At 36.1% G+C, this 18,880-nt stretch overlaps 2 protein-coding genes across 3 annotated transcripts in view; one reads left to right on the top strand and one right to left on the bottom strand.

The window, feature by feature from the left end:
• The window catches only part of SUZ12 (SUZ12 polycomb repressive complex 2 subunit), a 39,582-nt gene extending 30,547 nt beyond the window's left edge, over positions 1-9,035 (top strand). For both annotated transcript variants that reach the window (XM_060289933.1, XM_030862112.3), the window contains 7 exons: positions 733-910; positions 2,401-2,492; positions 2,715-2,858; positions 3,344-3,501; positions 3,884-4,082; positions 4,573-4,652; positions 6,294-9,035. In XM_060289933.1, coding sequence (XP_060145916.1) covers positions 733-910; positions 2,401-2,492; positions 2,715-2,858; positions 3,344-3,501; positions 3,884-4,082; positions 4,573-4,652; positions 6,294-6,639 — 1,197 coding nt within the window. In that variant the 3' untranslated portion in view covers positions 6,640-9,035. The remainder of the gene's footprint in view (positions 1-732; positions 911-2,400; positions 2,493-2,714; positions 2,859-3,343; positions 3,502-3,883; positions 4,083-4,572; positions 4,653-6,293) is intronic.
• Positions 8,612-18,880, bottom strand: part of CRLF3 (cytokine receptor like factor 3) — a 42,926-nt gene continuing 32,657 nt past the window's right edge. The window contains exons 7-8 of the mRNA XM_030862114.2: positions 17,165-17,277; positions 8,612-16,290 (exon numbers count right to left, since the gene is read on the bottom strand). Of these exons, the coding sequence (XP_030717974.1) occupies positions 16,034-16,290; positions 17,165-17,277 (370 nt within the window). The 3' untranslated portion in view covers positions 8,612-16,033. The remainder of the gene's footprint in view (positions 16,291-17,164; positions 17,278-18,880) is intronic.

Below are 18,880 nucleotides of genomic sequence, written 5' to 3'. Positions count from 1 at the left end.
CCTTGATATCCAAGTGGCAGTGTTTAGAGCTCAAGTATAAAGAATGGAGAACCAATTTGGGATCATCTGTCTAATGGGTAAATCCTTGAGGATGGGTGAAAGACTCAGGCATATGGCTAAATGTTAGCTAGGAATTAAGGAGGCCAAGAGAAGTGTGGTTTTATAAGTGACTAGAGGTGGAGGAGGAAATCCAAGATAGTTCAGTGTCCTAAAATCCGAAGAAGAGAAGTAAGGGCAGTCAGTGAAGCTGAGAGAAGTCAAGGAAAATTACTATTGTTTTAATAATCATTCAGTTTACACAAAAAAAGTAATTGGTCATCTAAGAGAGGTTGCAGACCAGCAGGCTTTGGGTATCATAGTTTTTAGTTCTTTGTTTTAATTTTTAAATTACCAACAAATAAAAATTGGAATATTTCTCTTGGAAACTTGGAAAAAGATCTGAAAATCTGGCTGTGTTGGGGGCACATGTTTGTATGGGGCAACAATTCAGCAATTGCCAATAAGTAGTCACTCTTGTAGACAGTCTGAGCCCTCCAGTACTACAGGCTCTACTGCACTGTACATTATTTTATTTGCCTGGCCATCCATGTAGGCATTTGGGGTTTTTAAGGAAAAATCTCTTAAGTCAAATTCACATTAACATGTCATAATAAATATTTTCTTTTTACTCCTACAATTTCTTTCAGTTCATTATTTGGAATCTTCACTGTTTTCATGTTTTTTCTTTTTAAGAGACTGCCTCCATTTGAAACATTTTCTCAGGGACCTACGTTGCAGTTCACTCTTCGTTGGACAGGAGAGACCAATGATAAATCTACAGCTCCTATCGCCAAACCTCTTGCCACTAGAAATTCAGAGAGTCTCCATCAAGAAAACAAGCCTGGTTCAGTTAAACCTACTCAAACTATTGGTATGAAAACTTTGCTGTCAAAATAATGCTTTGCAGAGTTAGGACTTAGGCTTTAGATTAGTTTTTGTTTTGCTCCAGTAATCTTTGGGAAATATTATTTGACTTATTAGGTATATTGTGAGTAAATTAGGGTTCTCCTATTATTAGTCCTTTATTCAAAACCTTTGTGCCAGATGTATGTGGGAATTTTGGGGTTTTTTGGTTTCTTTAATTTTCTAAGTGTGGTATAGTATATAGGATATATGTCGTATACTATATAACACCTCCAAATGAGGTTTATAGATAGCCTTATGTCAGTTTAGGGTTTTTCCATTAAATAAATTTGTCTCCATTAAATAAATCAAATAAATTTGTCTCCATTAAATAAATTAAATAAATAAACTCATGAGAAAATGATTGTTTTTCAGAGCTTTTTAGATGTTGGAATTGCAGCTTTAAAGGGCTTTGGAACTGTATGCTTTTAAAAATTCATATAAAAATTTGTTTATGTTATGGAAGTGACTTCATTATTTCAGAGTGTTTGTACATAGGGCTGGAAAAGGATCATCATAACCTGAATTTTACCAGGTTAAATTTTGCAGTAAATTTTTAAGAGGAAAAACATTTACAAATTGTAGCAGTTAGTTCTGCAAAGGCCCAGGTTGCAGTATTCTTTCATTTTGTTTATCTGTCTGATAAGAACACTGTCCTTGACCTGAGAGCATCCGTATGTTTTTATCTAAGACTGTTTAAGAAGGCAGAAGGCTTAAGACAGCTGTCTTTGATATATACCACTCATGTCCATTAATTGTGTGCAGGTCACTGTAAGTCAGATTCAAGAGATAAAAGAAATGACCCATGTCAGAGGAAAGATTTCCCAAGTAAATTGTGGTCTGGGCACTTCTCAAAGAATTCTGTGGCCAAGTAGATAAAAGAGTTTCAAAGAAACTGAGAAGAGTTTTATACAAAATTGTACATATGAAATGATTACTTATGTCAGAGGAAATAAAAATTTTTATTTTTAAGTTAGTGAAGTAATACACTGGAATTATTAACAAATGATTATCTTTTGGATTTGGAATGATATTAGTGCAATCACTTTAATTTAATTTCTGTTAAACAACATTTAGTGGATATCTGCTCACTGCTGTGCACTGGGAATACAAAGTCCAATCAAAACCATACTCTGACCTCAAAGTGCTGAAAGCATTACAGTGACTACATATAATAATTACTTGGGGTTACTTTTAGAATGTTTTAGGACATTATAGGTGGTTTTTAAAGGAAAAAAAAAAATGGCTCCTGCCAATAAAGACCTTACTATCTGATTAGGGTTGCTGATTAAGGGGATTGTTCCCCTGAACATCAGTTGAGGGTGAGAACAAACATTGTATTAAATACCACAAGAAGAATTTTGTGAAACCTTTATTGTTTAATTATTTTCACAAGATGTATTACTTCACTTTTAAGAAGCAACTATTTTCATTAAATATAAAAGTATATGTTTTCAGCTGTTAAAGAATCGTTGACTACAGATCTGCAAACAAGAAAAGAAAAAGATACTTCAAATGAAAACCGACAAAAATTAAGAATATTTTATCAGGTAAACATAGCTGACCCTTCTTTTTTAAGTAATCACGAGATGCCTTGGTTTTGCATGTTATATCTGAAGTATTTTGGCTATTTAAATAAAAAGAATGCCTCTGACTTGATTTTCCTTTTAAATTGTTTTAACTATTTTTAAAGGTAATATTGAAACAAAATAACTTGAGATATGTAAGTGGAGATTTGCTGTTCTTCTTTTTGTCTTCTGTTATTTTTAAAGTTCCTTTATAACAACAATACAAGACAGCAAACTGAAGCAAGAGATGACCTGCATTGCCCTTGGTGCACTCTGAACTGCCGCAAACTCTACAGCTTGCTCAAACATCTTAAACTCTGCCATAGCAGGTTTATCTTCAACTATGTGGTGAGTGACTTTCATCTTTTCTTACTCATAATATATTATACATTATAATACAATTTGACTTTCAGAAATTGTACTTTGTGCAAAATACCAAAATCTCTACACTGATGGATTGCTTATGCATGAATTAACAGTGAATGAATGATTCAGAGTTTATGTATATTTGCACAGTACACCTATAATGACTCACATAATCCTCACACCAGCTCTGAATTAAGTGGTAATTTCCTTATCCTTGCTCAGTCAAGAAATCATTTGTACGAAGTTACCAAGCCAGTAAATGGCACAGCCAGGATTATAACACAGATCTTTTTGACTCCAGGTCTTCTGACTTCCTGTTCACCATGCTGGTATGCCTAGCGTATTTTAGTTTTTGAAACATTAAGAACCCACAAGTACTTTTTAGTTAATTAAGTTGGAAGGATAGGTATTTAAGTTAGGATAATTAATATTTTCTTTTCCTAAACACCTTGCCATTTTTGTTACAGTATCATCCAAAAGGTGCTAGGATAGATGTTTCTATCAACGAGTGTTATGATGGCTCCTATGCAGGAAATCCTCAGGATATTCATCGCCAACCTGGATTTGCTTTTAGTCGCAATGGACCAGTAAAGAGAACACCTATCACACACATTCTTGTGTGCAGGTAGGTAAAAAAGTCATGCGACAAAAATTTATTCTGACTTCTATTGATGATGTTGGAGGAATAAAAGGAAGCCAGACAAAGCTACATTTAGGTGGGAATCCTTATTTCAGTATTAGCTAAGTCTCTGGGGTGGTATACTGCTGTGTAACCCTCCCTCGGCTCCTGTTTCTACAGAGGTTTTCTCACTTGCTCCTTACAGCTTTTTCCTGTGTTGTTAATGTTGCTACTGCTCTAGTGGTTATAGGGGGATTCAAGTGTCTCCCAGTGGAAGTTTGTGTGTGCATACCTAGGTAGAAACCTGTAGGAATGGAATGTACTCTATTTGGGGGGTGTGAGCCTTCTCTGTGTTACTTAACATTACATCAACATTGCTTTTCATTAGGCCAAAACGAACAAAAGCAAGCATGTCTGAATTTCTTGAATCTGAAGATGGAGAAGTGGAACAGCAACGAACATACAGTAGTGGACACAATCGCCTGTATTTCCATAGTGATACTTGTTTACCTCTCCGTCCACAAGAAATGGAAGTAGATAGTGAAGATGAAAAAGATCCTGAATGGCTAAGAGAAAAAACCATTACTGTAATTATTATTATTATTATTATTGTTGTTGCTGTTATCATCATCATCGTTGACAATGACTTTAGAATTTTATGATTAAATGATTTTTGTTTGAAAACTAATAATTGTTTAATATGAATTACATTTTGATTTAGTGTAAAGGAGCTTTTTCTAAATTAAGGAATTCAGGAATCTACAATTTTTATAATTGTGTCATTTTAACAGTAACCAACTAAAGGAAATACAGATTTTCTTATTGTGATTCTGTATTGTGTTTTTCATTTTATTTAAAGGTAACTATTGTCATAACATAGAATTTCCCTTTTAAAGTTACTACCTAAACAGATGATTTTAAGAAACATTGCCACTTTGCTATATAAATAAGTTGTGGTATTTTTAGTTGCAAAAAATTCTGTTTTTGACATTCTCACAATTTTTTCTTAGAAATACCAATTATACTTATTCTGTATCTAACAGATATTTTTTCTTTTTCTCTCTTTTCTTTTTAAAGCAAATTGAGGAATTTTCTGATGTTAATGAAGGAGAGAAAGAAGTGATGAAACTCTGGAATCTCCATGTCATGAAGCATGGGTAGGGTATTTCTAAATTCAGATATTCCACTTCCTTTACGTTCTTTTTGTTGCTTCACATTCTATAAATCTGTTAGAATCTTACTTAAAATTCTGTTTAGATATAATTTGTCCTAAATATCCTAATTCAAGTATTATAAAGAAAAAATGGTTATCCTCAAAGAATGTTTAAGGAAGGTGCTAGCTCCATCTAACAGCAGGTTTTTATTTAATGTCCTTTTTTAAAAAAAATAATAATCCAATGTTTATTCCTTTTATTGCTAGGGGATACATAAATAATATGCCATGTGCTACACACCTGGAATTCCTGGAAACTATTTATCACACTTATTGCCACAATTTTTAAAAATTGCTTATTCAGAATAAAATATAAGCAGCTTTTCTGATTTCTTATTACCATTTCATAAAGCTCAAGGTAGAACGATCCTTATTTCTTGTGCCTTTGTGGCTGAAGCATTGTTTTTCCTGCAGATCTGCTTCCTTCCCTGTGTGAACTTTTACCTGTCAGTACATATATTTTTCTTCTCTACCTTCATTAGTATTAGATCCTCATATAAGGCTTTCTTGTATAGCACAAGCAATGTAAGGTTTTTTCATTTATAGTTAAATGAAATAAGTGGGAGAGGGCACTTTTGTTTCCTTACTCTTGGGGAGTGAAGAGGAGTTGGTACATAACTTCTAGTCCAGATATCTGGGTGCATGGCCTATAGCCTTTTTTTTTGTAAACTGCTTTGAGCTAAGAGTAGTCTTCACATTTTTAGTGGGTTGTAAAAAATTAAAAAGAGGAAGACAACAGAGATCATATATGGCTTGCAAAGCCTAAAATATTTACTATCTAGCCTTTTACAGAAAATATTTGCCTGATCCCTGGTCTAGTCACTAAAACTCAGTTAAGAGTAAAGTATGTATATGGAGGCTTGCCTGAAATCTGTTTTTCCTTTTGTCCTGATATGCCAGTTTCAAGATAGAATTTTAGTCAGATTACTTAATTGAGTTCTGTTTTAATTCCTGATCGAAATCTGTTAGCATAACAACTACTGGGTTCATGATACACTGGCATTACAGACTGGCAGGTATTTGGTAAACTATTCGGATTTTATCAGATCTGCAGGCAGGCTTTTACAGGCTCTGTTAGAGTCTCAAGTTTCAGTGGGTAACTGAGCAGCCTTCTCCAATTTTAATTTGCTTCTCTCAAATTTTTTCATTGCTTTCCACCAAAACAATCACACTGTACCACATTTGTTGTGACATCTTCATCTTTTCAGAGGTTTACCATGAACTGAATGTAGAGGAAACACTGCTTCTGATATAGGAAACTGAGAGAATAGTATTATATAGTTAATAAAAGTGGTGCTGGCAAGAGAAAATATTTTATACTTTTAACTGCTGAGTTCCTAATTTCGTTAGGAAAACCAGAAATGACATCTATTTAAGTTCTGGTTAAATTAAATGTTTAAATTTCTAAGACTGTAAGCTCATTCAGGTGATTGAATCTCAGACTCACTATAGTTTTACTACTTGTTAAGTCATCACTTAACTGGATTTGGATATAGTCTTAATGTTCTATAATGGTTATCACTGTGGCATTTGACAGAAATGCTTTGTATTGCTATTGATGTTTTGTGTTGTTTTTATTAAATAGGTTTATTGCTGACAATCAAATGAATCATGCCTGTATGCTGTTTGTAGAAAACTATGGACAGAAAATAATTAAGAAGAATTTATGTCGAAACTTCATGCTTCATCTAGTCAGCATGCATGACTTTAACCTTATTAGCATAATGTCAATAGATAAAGCTGTTACCAAGCTCCGTGAAATGCAACAAAAATTAGAAAAAGGAGAATCTGCTTCCCCTGCAAATGAAGAAATCACTGAAGAACAAAATGGGACAGCAAATGGCTTTAGTGAAATTAACTCAAAAGAGAAAGCTTTGGAAACAGATGGTGTCTCAGGGGTTTCAAAACAGAGCAAAAAACAAAAACTCTGAAAAGGCCTAACCCCATGTTATGGACAAACACTGAAATTTCATTCTAGGGAGTTCAGCCTCTAGGAAAGAGTCTTGTTTTTGTTTTTAATCATAAGTTCCAAACAGGCACTGTCAGATGAAGTAAATGATTTCAACAAGGATATTTTTATCAGGGTTCTATTTCACTTCATTATGCAGCATTACATGTATATCAGTTTTATTGATGTCATTAAAACATTCTCAAGTTTGAGCATGAAAAGCAATACTTCAAAGAAAGTATTTTTAACTTCAACAGTTGTCTTACGAAATATATTGACTTGATAATCGAGAAATTATTTCATATATTTAAATTACAATTTTTTTTGCAGTTGTGACTGGCTGTTTTTCTACTTTGTAATTGTGAGACATTTTCTTGGGGAGGGAAAATTGGAAAATTTAGAAATTGAAGATTTTTGTGAAATTATGTTGCATTACTATTTGCAGTCAAACCTTGATCCTTGATTTTGAAATCATTTATCAATTTGGAATGAAAAATTGTGACATAAGATATTTTACATGATGTAAGTTCATTTTACAATTTAAAAATAGCACTTCTTCATCTTACGCCTGTTTGGGAGCATGTTAATTTTTCACATTGTCAATGGTGAAATGTCATGTTGGCTTATAAGGTTACTGACCATCCATTTGTTTTTATGTGGATAATTTTGGTGCATTGCTCACCCAGTATATTTTTTTAAACTTGAACATTTTGCTGGTTTTTTTTGTTTCTTGTTTTTCTTTCCCAATTAGGTAATCACATGGAAAATTCAGCTGTCCATATCTCTTCATTAGGATTGTAAACCAAGGGAAGAATGAGTTCGAGGTTTTTAAGATGCCACTTTTGAGGGAGGAAATGTTCTTATAAAAATGAACCAGAAAATGCTATAACTTTTTTTTTTTCTTCACAAGGATGTCTTCGTAATGTATTTCACGATTAGAATATCCAATACAGATAAGCTGACTTGAATCGTTTTGAGCAATTTTGCCCTGTGTTATATGTGTCTTATGCACATATTTGCAGTTGGATTTTCTCCAACAGAAAGTGGTTTCACTACTGGCACATTAACAAGCACCAATAGAGTTTTTGGTCCAACTCCAAGCACTGTGGTTGAGTAACATCACCTCAATTTTTTATTATCCTTAAAGATAAATGCATTTTCATATTCTTTATTTATAAAGGATCAATGCTGCTGTAAATACAGGTATTTTTAATTTTTTTATTTCATTCCACCACCATCAGATGCAGTTCCCTATTTTGTTTAATGAAGGGATATATAAGCTTTCTAATGGTGTCTTCAGAAATTTATAAAATGTAAATACTGATTTGATTGGTCTTTGAGATGTGTTTAACTGTGAGGCTATTTAACTAATAGTGTGGATGTGATTTGTCATCCAGTATTAAGTTCTTAGTCATTGATTTTTGTGTTAAAAAAAAAAAATAGGAAAGAGGGAAACTGCAGCTTTCATTACAGACTCCTTAATTGGTAAGCTCTCCAAATGCTGAGTTACAGTAAACTCTGATTATGCCTCTGGATAGTGGATTTCGAGCATTTTTCTCGGGCTTTAATTTGCTAATAAAGCTGTGCACATATGTAAAAAGAAAAAAAATAGATTATTTTAGGGGAGATGTAGGTGTAGAATTATTGCTTATGTCATTTCTTAAGCAGTTATGCTCTTAAATGCTTAAAAGAAGGCTAGCATTGTTTGCACAAAAAGTTGGTGATTCCCTCCCCCAAATAGTAATGAAATTACTTCTGTTGAGTAAACTTTTTATGTCATCTTATAATAAAAGCTGAAAAAATCCCTTTGTTTCTATTTATAAAAAAAAAAAAATTCTTTTCTATATGTACCCTTGTTAAGAGATTTTGAAGAAATCATGTAAGATGATAAAGCATTTGAATGGTACAGTAGATGTAAAAAAAAAAAAATTCAGTTTAAAAGAACGTTTGTTTTTACATTAAATGTTTATTTGAAATCAAATGATTTTGTACATAAAGTTCAATAATATAAAAGCTGTATTCTGTTTTGTTTTTGTTTTTTATTATTATGCATTGTCAATACATGCACAAAAATTTGGGCTCGGCTAAGATAGTAAGGATCCAAAAAAATTACACCCGTCAGAGCTAATAAGAAATTAAGAGAAAAATTAATGTGAAATCCTGCTTTCAGTTCTAGTAACATCAGTTGCAACTAGTATGTTATTTATGGTATTACATAAATATTTTAAAATTTATATTCCAGAGTAATGTCAATATTAGTTAGCCTAATGTTAATCCATCTTTGGTTTTTTCATTTTCTTTTGAATGAAAAAGAATTTATCGTGGCCTTCAAAAAGCCCATAGATTAAGAGTGGGATACAAATGATAACGTAAAACAATATATTATATAATAAAATTGTATGCTACATTCTGTGAGGTCAATAGTTTGTTGAAATAATTAACTTAGAAGAGTTGAGGGAAACTTTACAGAAGTGTTGACAATTCCACTGTGCTTGCTTTATTTACAAGTAATAGCTTGCCTATATACATGTTGCTTTGTATTCTTTGAGCTGAGCACCCTTCTGCTTCCAAAGCTCACTGTGTGTGTTTCGTTTAAGCACCTGTTTCCTTTTCATTAGACTGCTAAGTCAGTCTCACTGGCCTTAGTACTGTGTCATGGTCTTAGTTGGTGTTCAGACATTTGCCACATGAACTGAAGGCTTTACATGCCATGCTAAGCGACTGGATTTCAGGCAGTAGGAAGTATTTGGAGATTTACTGCACAGACATGACACAAACCCATTTGTGTTATAGGTGAGACATGGTTACAAGAATTTGGGAGGGGAGAAGCTCTACAGAGGGAGAATCACTAGAATGCTGTTGTAGTCCTCCAGGTGAAATATCCAACTACTAGAACACTGCCCGTCGTGAAGTAAGTGCCCAAGAAGTAATCACTGAGTGGTGTTTGTTTCAGTGTGAAGGAATGAAAATGAACTAATACGCAGTGACAAAGCCGAAGGAGGAGAGTTTCAAAAAGAAAACAGTAGTGCTGTAACAGAAAATGAGTACGATATCACCTTCAAGGGAGTTTAGTGATAGAAAACAGGTTTAATGAGCCTAGTAAATGGAAAATGAGTTGGAGAAGTTCAACATGAAGATGTGAAAAATGGGGCCATAGGAAGAGGGAAACAGGCAAAGGAAGAGACCGGGGAGAGTGGATGGGAAGGTTGAGTATGTATACTGAGGAAGACACAGAGAGGACCAAAGATGCAAGTTACCAGAAAAAGGAAGGAATGAGATCAAGAACACAGATGGATTTAGCCTGCTAATAATACTGTTGGTAAAAAATGGGGAAGTGGGTACTCAGGACATTTCTGGTGGGAAAATAAATTAGTACAATCTCTGGAGACAGCAATTTGGTACTTCCCATGAAAATCACAATGCATTTAACCTTTGCCCCAACAATTTCATCTTCAGGAATTTAATCCTACAGATAAACTGGAACACATGTACACCGACAAACTGTGACCACTGTTGAAAAGAGCAGATTAGACACAAGTCATCAGTAGGAGACTGGTTAAGTAAGTTATAATCCATATAAGTGGAATATACAGCCACATAAAGGGGATCGGGAAGGTTTGTTTTTAACCAATGCAGAACAAATGCCAAGATATAAGTTCCATTTTTTAAAAATTTGAAAAGTTAATATATGCCCATATTTGCTTGGGTTACAGAATATGACTAAAAGGATACACAAAAGCAACTGCTTTCAGAGAAGATGGCTGGATGAAAGGACAGATAGGAAGGTGGCTTTTCACTGTGCCACTTCTGAAATCTAAATGTACTGCCTATTTTCTGTAGTTCTTATATTTTAAAAATCTAAAAAAATAGATAAGGGAGTTCAGGAAGAGGGATGATTTCTCACTGGGAACCAGGTATAATGGATAAGTGGTTAGCACAGAATTGGAACATAGTAAATTTGTATTAAGTAAGACGGGAAGTTCACTGTGAAAAAATAGTTTCTAAACATTCAATTTATATTTTCTGTTTGTTAATCTAAATAGTATGCTGATCTTAGAAAAGGGGAAATACATGAGGTTTTATTAACTATACCAAGTACCATATTAAAACGGATCATTGATGGTTCCCAGTTGTTGACAGTGTAAAAATCGTATTCTTCCTCCCTGATCTGAATTCACTATGTTTTCAGTCTTATCTCTCATGTATGCAGTCTCCCCTCCAACCAGGTGAGATACCAGAGTACAGCATGGTACACACCATGCATTCTGGTGTTCTCTGTACACAGTCTACAATCCAGTTTCTGGAGCATATTCTATTCCTATGTACTACTTGTACAAGTGTAAGGTTGATTTTTATACAGAGGTAAAAATTCACTCAAGTACATTCTTAGGCAAACAAGATTGCTACTGAAGTGTCACATGGATGAATCACGTTATAAAGTTGGTTCTAGAGAACAGGGTGGCTATCTCCTGGACTACTATATTTCATCTGTTCTCTTTTCCCATTTCTGACTACCATCCATCCTATCCACATGGCAAAGCTTCAACCAGGGGCTACCTGCAAGTGCACCATCTCCTGGAATCATATTTCTGTCCATGCTACCCCATTCTTTTTCAGAACCCAAATAGCTTCCACCTGCTCTTGTAGCATGCTACCACTAGCAGCCGTTCTGTCAGTCATCTGTGAATGTGTGCCAGCACTTGTCCCAAGCACTGGGAATGAGAAGTTGAATAAGACTCAGATCCTGTTTCAAGGATTCTCCCAGCCCCCATGGATCAAAACTACAGTCACTTCTTTCTCCTCCTGTCCCTAAACAATCATATACCTCTTTGCTAGATTTATTGCTCATTACTCCAGAGAAGGGGTGAAGTTATACAGATATCAGAATAAAACCTTTTTATATTTTGAGACAAATTTATGAATCACCTAATACAAGTACCTAGAACGTAACAGGGGTCCAATAAATCTTAGCTTCTTCACTAAATCAAGTAAGATTTTCTTCTGAATAGATCCTGTCTATCCCTGTTTCTCATCTGGGGGGCTGGTTCTTCTGTGCACCCCTGTAGGGAAAGGACCAAGGTTGCCATGTGGGTAATTAGCCTTAAGGAGCCTTACTTATTCGTTAAATACTTCCTGGGTGCCTACTATGGCCTTTGCCTTAAGCTAAGCATGAGGATAAAAAGATGAATAAGCCAGACATTGTTCCTGTCCTCATGAATCTTAAATTCCAGAGAGGGAAACATTCACTCATGTTTTAGTAAGCCGTATTTCCAAGTGTCTTATCTCCAATTGGTGCCCTGAGACATCGGGTAGTGCGGACAGAGGGTATCGTGGTAGAAGAACTGATAGTCGATAGTCTTGGATTTGAATGCCAACTTTGGTGCCTTTGCAGCTTCAAAACTCATAGTTATTTACCGACACTGAGTTTGTTTCTTCAACTGTAAAATGGGATTAAAATGCCCCCTTCAACAAGGGATCTAGCACAGTAACCTGCTCTTGGTTAGCATGACTGTTTCCTTTCCCGATGGCCACACGGTTTTGCCAACTTCAATCCTCAGCTCTCACCGCTAAAGGAAAACCATATGCTTGCTCCCTCTTCCACAAGCTGTTTTAAGAACATGAAGAAGTCTCCTGAGATTACATTAACAAAGTCTAATTCTCTACAAAACTGCAAGTTTTCTAACATTGCCTTATGTAAGACTAATGAATAGAAGTGACACAGAAAGGTCACTTTTCATTTAATCAACATGAAATTCCATGAGAGAGAGGCTTTTGTGAGAGATTAGTTTTATTTTGCTGAATATGGTTTTTGTTTTTAAAAAGAAAAGTACTGGTCTTAGTTCAAAAGTATTTATCATATATATGGGAAATATATTTCCCATATATCAGGAAATGTAGGGTAGTAAGTAGATCCCAGCCTTTCAGATTTCAGAGACCAGTAATATACATTCAAAAATTTTTTGACGTTTTGTCAGATAAGATTTATGAACAAAACAAGCAAACCTGACATCTACTGTCACTTTCATGTTATAGAAGGACACAGTACAAAAAGAGCAAGAAGGATAATTTCAGAATAAAAGATAGTCTTTCAAAGAAAATTTAGATTTACAAAATAAATTACTACAGAGACTGGACTTTTGGTTACTTTGGAGCAGTTACTCCCAAATCTGCCTTCATAACAGAATAATTTCATTTCTTTAAAAAAAAAAAAAGTGAGCGCCACTAGTACCAATTAAATCAGAATTTTTGCTGTTTTTAAAAGCTCTCCAGGAAATTCTAACGTGCAAGCAGGATTGAGAATAATTGCTACGGAAGATACAAAAGCTCAAGGAATTTATAATCTAGTGCGTTTAAAGTAAGTGTCAGAAATTCATCTACCCATAGGGTCAGCAGTTAAATGAGCTATGTAGCTGAGTGTTATACCAACCTAGGAAGACAGAATAAAAAGATACCACAGTCTTCCAAAGAGAAAAAACATACAACCTACAAACAAATGGGCACCAGAACGGCATCAACTTTTGGTTGTATCCTAGGTGACAACGGAGCAATGCATTCAAATTCTGAGGGGAAATGATCTCCAACCTAGAATTCTTAATGAGTCACAGTCAAATGTAGGATAAAGAGATTTTCAGACCTCTACCTTTCAAAATATTTACCTCTTGGGCACCCTTTCTCAGGAAATGGAGGAAGTGCTCCACTAAAATAAAGGAATAATCCAAGAAGGAGGAAGACATGGGACACAGGAAACAAGTAATGCAGCAGTAGATCTGAGCTGAGCAAACTATCCATTCTGACACTGGTTGATTTACATACGTATGGCAAGTTCTGAACCAGTTTAGGAGATACCTAAATGAGTGTGTGACCGTCAATCACAGTTGTCACAATAGTTTGTTCTCAATAATTGAATAAATCTCACTTCTTGAACTAAATCCTTCACATTTAACACAGGAGCTAGATGCTTACTCTGCTCCCTCTGCAGGAAAACCCCTCATAAGAGACGTATTTACCTTTCATCTCTACTTCTGTTTTTGTTTTGATATTAAAATCTATTATATAGCTTCAGAATTTATGCTTCTGAGAAGATGGAATAGCATAATTTCCCTATTCCTCCTGCTAAGTACAACCAAAAACCCTGGAAAAAATATAAAACAAACATAAGAAGATTCTGACAGATGGCCGAGGAACCTCAAAACTCAAGGAACTCAGTACTGTGCGTTCCTAGGGTTCTCTTGTCTTACGTATCTCAGACTTGGGGCTGAAGAAGCCAGCAACATGGAAATACCAACAGACACAGACAAAACCCCAACAAAAGCCTGCTCTCTGTAGCCAAAGGACCAGGAAAGTGGCAGCCTAGTAAGACAGAAACTTACAGCCAACCACCACTCCACTCCAGCCAAACACCATCGTCAGGGTTGAATGACGCTGGCCCACAAAAAGACATGTCCACACCAGAACCTGTGATAGTGATTTTATTTGGAAAAAGGGTCTTTGAAGATATAAATATATATCTTCTTTGAAGATATAAATTGAGGACCTTGAGATCATCCTGGATTATTTGACTGGGTCCTAAATCCAAGAGAAATGTCCTTTTAAGAGACCAAAGGAGGGAATACCCTGGTGGTCCAGGGGTTAGTTAGGACTGCCGCAGCGCAGCTAAAAACAAAGCCCAAAGGCCATGGGAAGACAGAGACTGGAGTTTTGCAGCAACAAGTCAAGGAATGCCTGCGGCCACTAGAAGCTTCCAGAGACAAGGATTCTCCCCTAGACCCTTTGGAGGGAGTACAGTCTTGCCAATATATATGTTATATACGTATATATAACTTATTCATTTTATATACATATGGATCCTCCCACTTAAAAGTGAAGCTGACTTTTCTCCCTCTACTTAAAAAAGTAAACCTGAATTAAATCTCATGAAAGAAAAAAATACACACATATACCTTTTAGTTTTTTATTTTGTTTCAGACAGTTGGACGAGACATCTACATTCTAGCACATCTTCTTAACAGTCACTAAGCAAGTGAAAAACAGCTTACTTATAATATAAAAAGGCAAGGGGAAAAGGTCATGATTGTCTAATAGGGAACTGGAATCCCCAAATAAATTATCTCACAAAAATATCAAACTTGCTTTTCCACTTTTCTGTTAAAAATGAAAAAAAAAATTCACATTAAAGAAAAAAGATCTTAAGCTGTTATATAGCAAGATAATCATTTTTACATCCTAAGTCCTTCAAATAAATATTTTAAACAAATTTAAGTTTTCCAAAAAATAGGTCAAGTATTTACCCTACATTTGTTTGGTCCACTAAAAGACCATTTATGAAACTGACATGAAACTGGACTGCAGCTCAGACCCTAGGAAGAACAACATGCACGTCACTGAGGCTGGATATGCACCTGTGCATATTTCAAACATGGGACATGGCTAACACTGCTGTGCATACTACTTCCATAAGTAGTTTTACCCTGTAAAAACCCTCTAGCCTATTGTGAATTGAACTGCAAGGAAAGAACAAAAGAAAACACGTTGCCTGTTGTAGACATTTGCTCAGTTTTTTTTTTTTTTTTTTTTTTTGCGGTACGCGGGCCTCTCACTGCTGTGGCCTCTCCCGTCGCGGAGCACAGGCTCCGGACGCGCAGGCTCAGCGGCCATGGCTCACGGGCCCAGCCGTTCCGCGGCATGTGGGATCTTCCCGGACCGGGGCACGAACCCATGTCCCCTGCATCGGCAGGCGGACTCTCAACCACTGCGCCACCAGGGAAGCCCAGTAATTTTTTAAAATACAAAAATTATCGTGCTTTTGGGACTTCAAGATTACTGAACATGAGATAAAATTCAATACTGCTTACAAATCCCTGCATATGAAGAGCATATTCAACACTCCTGTGGAGAACACACAAGAGAGTGTACATTACAGCGTACATGGTGGCACGTTCTACCTGGTCTCTTCTTGCCTATTCATTCTAAAGTCTTGGATGGCCTTGGATCTTTAAAAGATAAAGATTTAATAAAAAAAAAAAAGTTACGTTACATTTTTGTGTTCTTACAGCCAACTTTAAAAAGAAGTACAGTGGAAAGGTACATAGGGCTGTCTATATCGCCTCACACTTTTAAAAGCCAATTTGATTTTTATTGTGATGTGATATTCCAATTAACACTATGCTAAAAATAAAATGGACTGCATTACTGTTTTGTCCACAATATTCACACCTCTTATTGCTAAGATATTGGAAAATAAATCCAGTAAATAATTTCTGTTTCCAATGACTTAACTGAGAGATGAATCTAACCATTTTTTAAACCAATGACAACTGAACTGGGCTGAGGAAAGCTATGTGAAACCCCTGCAAACCCAAAGCCAATCATCTGAAAATCTAGAATACCAGCACTTTCCACCCAGGATAGAAAAACGAGCATCCAAAGTAAAGAGAACCACAAGACTGATCGAGCAACCAATCAAACACCACTTCTCTGTTATTTGAGCTAATAGTTACTCGAAGCTTGATGTTTCCGCCTTCGTTATTATTGCTGGATCCTAGAGTCACAGCTTCAATGTCAAATGTGACAGTGGACCCAGAAGTAACTGCGGGCAACTGATTAGTCATTTCTTTTCCATTTACAAAAACTGCACCTAAAATGTTAAGGTAAAGAGTCATTCATATGTGAGCAATAACTAAGAACGGAAACAAGATTCTAGATTATTGGTGATACAGCTAATTTCCTAATTCAGATACAGAAAACATTTTGGAATGCCAACTGGTCAAAGATAAATGCAGTTAAATATGTTAATTAACCCCCATCCCCAAGGCAGAAGAAGAAGTTAAAGCTTTAATAACTTTTTAGAGTTCTGGTCCAGGGTTCCACTCTTTTGAAATACAGACCATGAGTTTCCCATATGGATGGCATCAAAAGAAACTTGACTCCTTTATAAAATTACATCCTGTGGAACAAGATTGTTTCACATGGAATAAACAAGAATCTTGTGCTACCTACTGTTTGACCCACACAGTAAAATATTAATACATCTTGGCAGTGATTTTTAAAAGTGTGATTACTGCAAAGTAAGGGACCAAAGAACACTACAGATGTAAACTCTCTCCCCGTTTCCCTAATCTATGCCAAATTTATATTGTCTAATCTATGTTGAATTCAGATCACCCAGGCACACCGAATCCAGGGGTAAACCGCCTGGTGAAAATCCCAGCTCAATCACCTCCAAGCTATGTGAGTTTAAGCCAGCTACTTCACCTCTCTGTGGCTGTTTTTATCAACTACAAAATGGATATAATACTACTCCTCACTTCAAAAAGCTGTTAAAAGGATTAAATAATGTGTTATTTTTAAAGGGTATAGAATAAGGCCTGGTACATAGCAGCCACACAGATATGCCATTAAGACCTAAACCTTTTCATCTTCTGCTATAAATGTGTGATATTGAAACTGATTCAAATCTTACTACAGTGAATCATAGATTTCAAAGAGAACGGCAGTAATTTCCCTCTTACCATTTGTACTAATGCAAACTGCTTGATCCCGCTGCAGGGAGTCATATCCGTTCTGTTTTTCTGCACACACTCCTATACTGTCTCTTCTGTCTGGCTGTCCCACAGTTTCAACTCTGTCAATGAGGTAGAAAGGTCATTTAATCTTTTTTACTTAACGTGATATCTAATGCTTAAAAAGAGCCATCTCATCACAATTACTCTTAAGAACAGCTAACGATGATTCAGGCAGGACTTCCTAAATTCCAGGCACTGTTCTAAAAACTCTGTGTCTATATATCTATCTATAAATCATCTCATTCAATTCACATAACAACCCATGATGTAGGTACTATTAGTATCATACCCAGTTTATACATGAGGAGACTGAGGCACACACAAAAAAATAAGGTTAAATAAACTGATGCTGATCACCTAGCTGAGTGGTGGAACTAGGACATGAACTCAGGCATTCTGACTGCAGAGTCTACGTTAACTATTTATAACTATGACAGCACATTTCTATTCTATATTCTGGCTCTAGACGTGTAGAAAATGTGTCATATTTGCCATTATAATGAATGTGACCATTACTGCCATCACCTAAACCTTCAGTATGAGAGTCTATGCAATGATTAGATTACTGTTTATCAAGAATTTAAAAACAAACATTATCATCTTTTTAAAAAGAGGATAATACAGTTATGGACATTTTTTTTTTTTTTTTTGCGGTATGCGGGCCTCTCACTGTTGCGGCCTCTCCCGTTGCGGAGTACAGGCTGCGGACGCGCAGGCTCAGCGGCCATGGCTCACGGGCCCAGCCGCTCCGCAGCATGTGGGATCTTCCCAGACCGGGGCACGAACCCGCGTCCCCTGCATTGGCAGGCGGACTCTCAACCACTGCGCCACCAGGGAAGCCCTATGGACATATTTTGGTTGCAGAACTGCATACATAGAAAGTTTAAGCATTTCCTTTTGTGTTTTAGTCTCAAATAATACATCATCATGTACTCTAGAAATGGGAAACTTAGATATAAAGGTCAATCTACATCCCTATTACCAGGGTCATCTTTCCCTGCATTCCTTGAAAGCCAGACTTTGCAAGGACAGGAAAAGAAAAATTAGCAAGGAGCAGAATGTAGATTTATCAAGGGAAGATGAGATTATTTATACTCAACGTGGCCTCAAAATGTTTTTCTTTGTAAAGTGGCAAACATACAGGTTCATAGTAAACATGTGGGTGCGTTTCTTAAGTCATTTCACTTCTAAACCAGCAGCATAAAGAAGTACAGGGAGGAGGAGAACGATGTCAGCAAATACAGCAGAATTGTACGTCCCAGGACTCATTCTACCACAGAAACACCACTTTCAAAACGATATACAGACCAAAATACCTTTATGAGATTTCCAGAATCCAGTTAAAAAGTCCCAAAGGAGCACAAAGCTGAAAACAGCTGTACTGAAATGGATAAGAAGAGCAATTTCACTGGCCCCACGTCAACCCCTCTTCCAAGCTACCACAGTTTGGCGCCAGGCAAGAACAGCCCAACTCCTGACTTTTCCTTGAGAAAGGAATCACAGGAGTGGAGTATGCCTCCAGCATTCTAGCTCTTTGGAAGGTGGCCTGAAGGACGGGTTTCTGACATGACTCATTTGGAGCACTGACAGAACTGGCATAGCACGGATGCCTGAATACTGCAAAGGCCAAAGAAAAGTGAGGGGTGGCATCCTGCAGGCAGT

The sequence above is a fragment of the Globicephala melas genome, chromosome 20, assembly GCF_963455315.2.
Source record: "Globicephala melas chromosome 20, mGloMel1.2, whole genome shotgun sequence".
NCBI classification, from domain to species: Eukaryota; Metazoa; Chordata; class Mammalia; order Artiodactyla; family Delphinidae; genus Globicephala; species Globicephala melas.
This window is presented reverse-complemented; position numbering and strand designations above follow the sequence as displayed.